The sequence below is a fragment of the Penaeus vannamei genome, chromosome 7 (assembly GCF_042767895.1).
Source record: "Penaeus vannamei isolate JL-2024 chromosome 7, ASM4276789v1, whole genome shotgun sequence".
Taxonomy (NCBI): Eukaryota; Metazoa; Arthropoda; class Malacostraca; order Decapoda; family Penaeidae; genus Penaeus; species Penaeus vannamei.
The window spans coordinates 24,703,668-24,713,667 of NC_091555.1; the positions used below are offsets into that span (position 1 = coordinate 24,703,668).

Sequence of the window (10,000 nt, forward strand, 5' to 3'; positions counted from 1 at the left end):
AGTTTCTTATTAATAAATAGGAATTCTTCATTACATAAAACAGTGTAATTATACGTTTCGATTTGTATTCAATACAAATGTCAAATAAAAAATGGTCAGAAAGGAATCAAATTCGGGAAATGGGGAAATTGAATGATATATCAACTTGGAACTTGTACACACGCACACACACATACACACAGCAATCACACTGATACACACATACAGCAATCACAAGCACACGCACACACACATCTTAATAGCGAAAGACCCCCTATACACAAATTTTGAATAAACCTACATATAACGTTTACTTCTCTCCCTTTCTACCATGCACACACACAACAAAACGCCCAACTGACCAATCACAAATCTCCCCTCGCTTAGTCCTCCGCTGAAGCTGACTTGGCAAACCGTCTTGAAGTTGCTTGGGTTGAGGATATCCCCAAAAGCAAAGTCACGAGTCAGGAGATTTTGGACGAGATAAGCACAAGAGGCAAGGTCAGGGCTGCCTGTGGAGGGCTATGGGAGGCAAGTGCGGTCAGGAAAGGAGAGATGAGGAGGAGGAGGTGGAGGTATGAGGCGAGAGGGATGATGGAAAATGAATATATGAGGTTCAGAGATGCGAAAAAAGGAAGAAAGTATGAGGTGAAAGCGTTGATGGAATATGAGGGATATGAGGGTTGGTGGTGAGAAAATCATTACGAAAATGGTCAATGAAGGAGGAAGAGGAGGTATGAGGTGGAAAGGAAGTTCGAAAATGAGGCATATGAGAAGAGGTGACGTTACAGGGAAAAAATGCGGAAGAGGAAGAGGTATGAGGCGATGTTGGGAAAATGAGGGATATGAGAAATTCGTGACGATGAGGGATTTAGTTTCAATGTTTTGAAGTATAGAAGGGGTACTTCGGGAGAACATGAATTCTGTCGTTTTCTCTTACGTGAGAGAAAACGTAAGTCGTGTCGTGTTTGACTAATTTACTACATGCATAAGCTTTAAAAAACAAACATACTTTATACCCACAAATACTTCAGCGTCTCAAGTGTACATTATAAAATCCTATACGCTCATGTAATTACATCCGCCAAGGTTATGTTTTTGGTCGCTTTGGTTAGTCAGTTCGTTGGTTGGCAGGATTACTCAAGTTGTGAACAGATCTTTGTGAAATGTTTAACAGTGTCTTAGCCGAACTTAGATTCCATTAATTTGGTGATGATCCGGATCATGATCGGGATCCAAGATATTTTTGAATGATAGCAACAGGTACCCCTATTGCCAAGACAATACACACAAACACACACACACATATACATTCATACATGTATATTGCCAAGGCAATAGGGGCAACTATTATTATTATCATTACCTTTATCACCTCCGCCAAGGAGGTTAAGTTTACGGACGTCACCAATGTACAGCCAACAACAAAAGCAATGTCTCCTCGCCAGACCTGGGCTTGGAGAGATCTCGCCCTTCTTGCCCTGAAAGGTGGCCCATGTTCAAACAACCTGGACATAGTTAGGAAAGGTGGGGGGGGGGGTGATTTAGATTCGCTACGCAAAGCAAGGAGTGAGTGTTCGGCTATGTTTCAGTCCCATCTTATCGAGGCTAGTCTCTGCACCCCCCCCCTCTCACTCTCCGTCCCCCCTCTGTCTCTCTCTCTCGTACACACACACACACATACATACTGTGGGTAATATTTGTGGGTGTGAATAATGTATCGTCTCAAATAGCGCCTCTTGGGCTACCAAACATTAATAAATGTCTTTGGCCGCAAAACTTCGAGGGTAATGGGCTGTAAAGGTATAGGTATCGATTACCTTGTTTTCCTTTTATTTCGTTTGGGTGTCTCCTACGAACCACGACCTCCAGTCACGTTCATGAATCGCGAAGCACGGTTTGGTTGGGGTCAGCTTGAGTCATAATTATTATCATTGATGTTCATTATCACCCAGGAGGCGTCGCCACCGCAGCCCCCAGGGACCTGCCGCCCGGCTCCGCGCCGCCGCACGCCCAGGCCCATTTCCACTATCAATGCTTATCATAATGATCATCATTATCATCATCACTGTGATTATGTCATAAGCATTATTATTATCATTATTATGATTATGATTATCATTGATGATTTTTTTCATTATCAAACAACAGAATTGATTATACGCACAGAGTTAGACACGAATAATCGTCCTATTCTTCTAGATCATCTAAGATGAATGAAAGTCCTTCTGGCACCGAGGACTTTCAGCGTCAGGAGAGGCGATGGAATTAGGATAGGAAGGAGGGAAGAGAAGCTGGTCAGTGGGCGCGTCGGCCGGACAGCCTCTTCATTATGGCGGCCTCCGGCATGCTCACGTCCTCAGCGAGCCCTACCAGTAGCAAGCGCATGTTTTCAGCCCTCGGCCGCAAGAATTGAACGCCATATGTGCGCTCAATCCATGCGGCCATGCTGCCTTCGGGGCCGAGCACCAGGATGTGCTCCTCGCGCCTGATGTGGAGCGGCACGAGGACGTGCTCGGGGCGGAGCTTGAGGTTCGCCATGAGCTCGAGCTCGGCGACGGCGGCCCGGGTGTTTTCCCTGAGGCCCGTCACTAGGATCTGGGCGCCGGGCTTGTTCCGCTCAGGGAGCTGGATCGTCTCCCCATGCCTTAGGGCGACATGACGAATTCGGAATCCCCCTTTGCCGATGGCCTTGCCGATCCGCCCGGGCTCGGCGAAGACCTGAACCGTCTCCTTCAGCTCCTCTCGGCGACGCAGCTCCTCGGCGAATTCTTCATTACGGCGGCGCCTCTCTGCTACCTGGAGTTGTATGGAGGCCACGGTTTTTCGACTGTGCCCAAAGGGTGCTCGCGGGAGTGGGTGCGGAGCTTAACCCCGAACTTCTGGACCTTGGAGGCGTGGCATCCGTCTTTTCCTATGGCGATGCCGATGTCTTCGGGAAGGATCTCCACCGGGAGGACCACGCGCTGTTGGAGCACGTCCTGCTGGACGAGCTCCTCCAACTCCTTGATGGCCCCGCGCACATTGGCGGACAGGCCAGATACGACGATGGGCGATTCCCTGTCCTTGGGAACGTTAATCCGGACGCCGCCCTTGCCGATGGCCTTGCCGTAGTGCGCTGGCGCGATGTCATGGGAAGCGCTTTCAGAGCTGCGGACCTGTCCTTCGATGTCCGCGAGCTTTTTGAGCATCAGCGCACGGTCCTTTTCCTTGCCGATTAAGGCACAGGATTCATCAACGGCATCTTCAGCCAAATCCCGGGAGCCTGCTTGGTCTTCAGGAGTGGCTGCAGGTCTCCAAGTATTTGCAAAGGCATGCGCAGGAGCCTGTTGCCGCAAATGCAGGCTTCCATGTGCTGAATAAATGTCTGAGCGGCCTCTTGCTTGCCCTTGACGAGGAAGGGCGCCACGAGGTTGCCGGCGTGGGGCCTGACGAGCTTCACGCCGAAATTCTCCGCGGCCTTGCCAGCCTGGTGGAGGAATCGCCGGCGGTCCTCCTAAGCTACATACATGGGCAGGCTAACGCCAGCGTTAGCCTGCTTGGGGAGGGTCTGGCCGGATGGTTCTTTAACAACCGGCTTCGGTCGGTAAGACATGGGTTCTTCGATAGTGAATCCTAAGAGCTCGGCAATCTCGGCGGCAAAGTTTGCGTCATAAGTAGTGTTTAGGTTCAGAGAGGCGGTCACGGGCGCCTCTTGTTGCACTGTAGTTGGCGGGAGTCTGTCATTTCCATTTATCTTGGGACCCTCCTCCTTAGATGACTAAGGAGGATTTTTTTTTCTTCTTCTCTCTTTCATGCATTTCTTCTGTCACCTTTTCCAATTCTGATGGGGAAGGAAGGTCAAATAACCCTTATGTTGCTGGCTGTGATGGGGAAGAAGGAAGGTCAAATAACCCTTCTATTGCTGGCTGTGATGGGGAAGAAGGAAGGTCAAATGACCCTTCTATTGCTGGCTGTGATGGGGAAGAAGGAAGGTCAAATGACCCTTCTATTGCTGGCTGTGATGGGGAAGAAGGAAGGTCAAATGACCCTTCTATTGCTGGCTGTGATGGGGAAGAAGGAAGGTCAAATGACCCTTCTATTGCTGGCTGTGATGGGGAAGAAGGAAGGTCAAATGACCCTTCTATTGCTGGCTGTGATGGGGAAGAAGGAAGGTCAAATGACCCTTCTATTGCTGGCTGTGATGGGGAAGAAGGAAGGTCAAATGACCCTTCTATTGCTGGCTGTGATGGGGAAGAAGGAAGGTCAAATGACCCTTCTATTGCTGGCTGTGATGCGGGGCTGGCTGTGGCCGAGGCGCGTCGTCGGATGCCGAGGACGACGAGCCCGGCGACGATGAATGAGGCGGCGACTGCGACGACCGCTGTCAGTGCCATCGGCGTCTTTTGCTCCTTGATGCTCTCAGCGAGTGCCCGGAGGTTCTGCAGTGCCTCCGCATTGCACTCGTGCTGCCGCCGAAGGTCGACGAGTCGCGGGGTGGGCCACGGCTGCTTCTCCCTTAGCGGGCACTCCATGGAGGGACCGGCGGCGAGGATCAAGCGGGGGATGCGGTCTCTTATTTCCGCGACCTGCTTGGCCAGTGTTAAATAATTAATTGACAGTCTTTAGATCTGGGCAGATTGGGCACTTCCCGGCGAGCAACCGGTTCACGCTTGCTCACTCACACACCGAAGGGCCGAGTCGAGCTTCACTTTACCCAAGGCTAAGGGGATATTCCCTTAGCCTTGACTATACGCCTTTATTTGTCGTTTTAGCGGCTGGTGTCCAGCACCTTGTCGGTGTTTCCCCTCAAAGCCCATTGCTTTCGATATCCGTCTTGCCCATATTTATTTCGTTATTTTTGGTAATGAAATAATTGTAAACATTTGGAAATATAATGGCGTATGAACTAATGTCATATGTTCTTTTCCAAATAACATATCAAAAGTTTACTATTATCTAAATAGCGGATCCAGGTGATATAAGGCGAAGTGAGAGAGAGAGTAGCTGCTTAGGATAATGCAGAGCCATATGTTAATATACATCCTTCATATATGAATAAATGATATTTCCGTCTGACGATTATTAAATATGAATAAGTTCGAACAATGTTCAATTTTTATATATAGAAAATATGATAAGGAATTGAAATAAAACGATGTGATAAAATTTCTTGATAATTTTCGAAATAATATACGATAATTTATTTCTTAAGTCAGGTTTCCAATATATCCATCAAATTAACAAGTAAACAGGAATAAAAACAATCCCTATTTCTCTCTCTCTCCATGTATACTTCAGTCATTATTGCACTTGGCCGGATTTCCGTACTTTCCCACCTCCTCACATTCGAGCTCCCCTAACTATGCCCTAGTTGTTTGAAGGCGGGCCTCCTTTCAGGGCAAGAAGGGCATGATCTCACCGAGCCAGGACTGGCGAGGCGTCACCGCTTTTGTTGCTGGCTGTACTTGAGAAAGATGATTTTAATGTCTTCCAGTGTGATTATATATACGTATGCATGTATGTGTATGTATGTGTGTGTACATGTATGCACACGAACACATACATTTATATATATATATATATATATATATATATATATATATATATATATATATATATATATATATATATATATATATATATTCACACACATATACACATAAATGCATGTGTGCATGCATGTGTGTATGTGTGGGATAATAAGCCTTCTGTGAAAAAGACCTCACAAACTTAATAATAAGGCCAATTATAGCCAAGGCCCTGGCGTATCATACCTTTGGAAAACCCACTGAAGTGAACTAATTATATTAGAGCAGATTTTACCTGAGAGTCTTTGATGGTATACGCTAATATTCATTTTACTAATTCGAGAATGACTAATCTGAGGACAGAGGAACTATTCATATGTAGGTAAGAGTATTAATGCATTTCATTTCTTACTTGTTATAATACCAATGACTTGGAAAGGTATATACTTATTCATTATTTATAGATTATTTTCATGTATCAAAATACACATTTCTTGTCTTTTGGGTGAAATGGGTTAATAATAAAGCAGACGTGCATGCCCCGTGATAGCATCACAGATTGTTTAGTTAAAGTTAGGCAATTGACATTTCTATAGTTCCAATTTTCTATTTTTTTTATACTGAAATGCCTGTTTGCTAAATGAATCGCTGATAAGGAAACTAATTCTAGATAAAACGAATGTATCTGATATTGATTTGATGGAATATATGTGTCACATGTTTAGACTGAAAGAAAATCAACGCTCAATACATATATAACTTGGAACATACCTTTAACAACCATCATGTTATTATATTTTTGAATTTCATATTTTTGTCATGTGTTACCATCTTTAAGACCTTGCTTCTCTATCACATATCATTTCCTTATTAATTACAAGATTGTTCATGTTTGCAGTGTACTTTATTATTCCATACAAATACTCTCAAATTCTATGGTCATTATGACTTATATGTTCAGGTGTATAATCTAGAATATACTGTATATAGCCGTTCTTCCTCTGCGAAGCTACCAAACTGGTCTGGAACTGTTTTCTTGTAAACTAGTTTGCCATTTATAAATGGTGGCAGCGGTGGGGTTTCAGAATTTCAGTTATGCTTCATGTGTTGCTATTGTTCTATCTAATTTTTTAAAGTAAAGTTCTTTTTACACTCACCAATGCTGACTTGATAGTATGAGGAGGAAAATCCGTCACTCACTAACTCGTGTGTGAAATCAAGCACATGTATGTTTACAATCTTGAGATAATAGATATGTGGTTGATGTATATGCATCAGTGCATTTATGTTCCCTATCATGTTCATTATATATGTAACTGTATATAATATACTTATAAGTTTATTTATTTGATATACATATATATATGGGAATGTGTAGATGTGTACTTATGTACTCAGAAATTTAGACTTGTATACTCAGTAATTATATTGGATATAAGGATTTTGAATTATACATATTTTCAAAACTTAGCAGTAGGTCAACATTTATTGATATTACATGGCATTATGAAACATGAAAATAGCAAAATTTACAATGAACTCGTGCAAGTTATGCACAAGGTGGCCCCACATCTAAGTGAATGTAGGGGACACATCTGTAGAGGGACATGAATACATAGCTGTGGGGTGATGCGGTCAGGAGACTGTTTCATCTCTGCCCCAACTTTGACTTCGGGATGATTTCAGCACTTATAGCTGAGAGCTGAAAGAAACTAGCTGAGTAGGAACCAGGAGCGTAAATGCAAACCCAGCACTGTACCACAAAGCTATGCCACCTCTTAAAAATATACATGAAAAAAACAGAACGAGCACTCATACTCACAATCATATATATAGATATAAACACCTGGACAAATATCACACATGCACAAGACATGCAGTTGGTCAGATTATAAGATCCGCGCTTATTCCTCGGCGCCACTGAAGTTGACGAAGCAGTTCATCCCAAAGTTGTCTGGGTCGAGGATGGCGATGAAGGCAGAGATCGTGGCCGCGATGCCGCCCACAACTCCGACGCAGATGATTTCGATGAGATAGACACGTTCCCATAAGGGCAGAGTTCTGGTATGGGAAGGTTATGGAGGACATGAGTCTCACAGATGTATTGTATCTCTTTTGAGTTTCATTGTAGAGACTAAGTCAGAATCATACTGGAGTCCATAGGATGGTGTGGGTACAGCAAGTTGGTGGGGAAATTCTAGGCGTCCCTAATGGCCTTGTACCATATAAAAAGGCATATTCAAGGAAGACAAAAATCTATCCTCTTGAATCTCAAGAAAAATGAAACACGTGGTCACGAGACTGTTTGTTTCATTAACAGAGGCAGTGTTATGATAAGGAAATATCTCAACCTCGAGGGATTTAGAAGAGGAAGTTGACATGATACGAAGAGTCATAATCAGGGAAGCTATGAAGGTTTGTTAAACCAATATAAATATAAATGATTAAGGAATTTACGCTTTGGAAGACTACATTGGAAAAATATAGGGTTGCAGTTATGGTCACGTGATTCCCCAGTAGCTTCAGAAGCAAAATCATACAAATTTCTTTCTCCTTTCCCTCCCCCCTCCCTCCCTCTCACCGCCCCCTTCCTCCCACGGTCATCCTCTCCCTCTACTTGCCTTTTGCGATCTCCTTTCCATGTTGAATGTGACCTGCGTCTGCTTTATCATTAAAAAAAGGAAGGAGAGGATGACTGGGGGAGGAAGGCGAAGGCGATAGGGAGGAAAGGGAGGAAAGGAGGGATGGAAAGGGATTCGCAATAGGCAGGAAGAGGGAGAGGATGACTATGGAAGGAAGGGGGAGGTGAGAAGGAGGAAAGGGAGGATATAGATGTAGAATATGTGCATAGTAAGCTAGGATATGTCATGACAAACATAACTGTTAGCGTCGGAATTTGCCTAATAACAGAGAACATGGCTTTCCAGATTCTTCATTCTCTTTGCCCTTGGCGCCCTCAGCCTTGTCACTACTTTAAGCCATATAAAGTTATATGCTTTACAATTATAAAAAGTAAGCAAACGGACAATTATGTACACTATAATTTGTGAAAGGGCCAGCGAATGGCAGGTAGGTTTATACGAAAAGATGTCTTTTCTGAGCATATTTTTAAACAACACAATATATCTTTGTACTGAAACACTGATTTGACGTGAATGTGCAAGAGATGACTATGTTTATATAGATTAAAGAGATGATGAGGAATCATTCAAGGCAACAGACTTAAATCATTGGAATTTTAGAGGCATTATACAATACTCTGTTTTTACTTTCTGTTGTTGAAAATGTGATTTATATTTTACGTCCTGATTTAATGTGAGCTAAAATGCACGTTCAAATTACAATACAATTTCAACTTTTATATAATTTATATATTACTGATATAGCATAATTTCTAAGTAAATTTTACGTTGCTGATGTATTACCACGTGCTAATTACCAAATTCTAATATTTTACTATTCAAATTACAATAAAATTCCGTCTGTTCGAAGTCGAGTTTATGGCACTAACGTATCATTACTTTACGCATTTCCAAATTTTACTCTTCTACTCGTCTCCACATTTGACAATTTTCCTACGAGGCAACGCTTCAAAATCCCGCTCACCTTTCGGGCCACCGAGGGTCCTTCTGGTCCATGAGTTTCATGTACATAAGAGGAGGGAAGATGAAGGTGTTCATGGTGATGCAGGACCCGCCGATGAGGTTGAGGATGAGGCCGAAGTCGGGGACGGCGAGGCAGATCAGCATCTGAACCACTACCATGCTTGAGCGAACGAGCACGCGCTTGATGCCGAACTCTGGTGGGCGGAGAGGGAGCTCGGGTTAAAACGGGGGTTGAGGAGTGGGTGTCGCGTGTGGATGTGGGGTGCGGATGGCGATGCTTTTGTCTGTGAGGGGATATGTACATTCTTTCTTTCTTTCTCTTTTTGTTTTTGTCTTTTTCTCTCTTTTTCTTTGTCTCGGTCTGTCTGTCTGCCATTGTCTGTCTCTCTGTCTCTGGTCGAGATAGAGTGCAAAAAAGGATAAAACAGTAACCAAAAACAAGCTAAAAAGGAAAAATAAGCTCGCCATCTCGCTATTCGGAAAAGGAATACAAAACAGCACACCACCAATAACACCAAAGAGGAAAACCTCCGCCAACTCACTATTCGGAATATTGAAGATCTCCTCGACGCTCTGCACGACGGGGTTGATGCTGATGACGTAGGTACTGACGAGGTTGATGATTTCCAAGCTGATGGCGATCTGGACGACGACCCCTTCCGTGACCGAGAGGAGGATGTTGCTCTCGACGTCATTGCCGAGAATGGCGTAGCCGGAGATCGCGACGGGCAGGTAGAGGGAGAGGATGACTGTGGGAGGAAGGGGGGGTGAGAGGGAGGGAGGGATGGGTTGGGAGTGTGGGAGATACGGAACAGGGTGGGAGGAAGGAAGGAAGATCATAACAGGCAGGTAAAGGGAAAAGATGGCTGTGGGAGTAAGGGCGGATGAGGTGGTGTGTTGTGGTGT

The 10,000-nt window shown here is 44.3% G+C and overlaps 1 protein-coding gene across 1 annotated transcript in view; it reads right to left on the reverse strand.

Annotated features, from left to right (window-relative positions):
- Nucleotides 1-6,946: 6,946 nt before the first annotated feature.
- Nucleotides 6,947-10,000, reverse strand: part of LOC113830608 (uncharacterized) — a 14,660-nt gene continuing 11,606 nt past the window's right edge. Inside the window, exons 6-8 of the mRNA XM_027383830.2 lie at nucleotides 9,637-9,843; nucleotides 9,096-9,288; nucleotides 6,947-7,550 (exon numbers count right to left, since the gene is read on the reverse strand). Of these exons, the coding sequence (XP_027239631.2) occupies nucleotides 7,394-7,550; nucleotides 9,096-9,288; nucleotides 9,637-9,843 (557 nt within the window). The 3' untranslated portion in view covers nucleotides 6,947-7,393. The remainder of the gene's footprint in view (nucleotides 7,551-9,095; nucleotides 9,289-9,636; nucleotides 9,844-10,000) is intronic.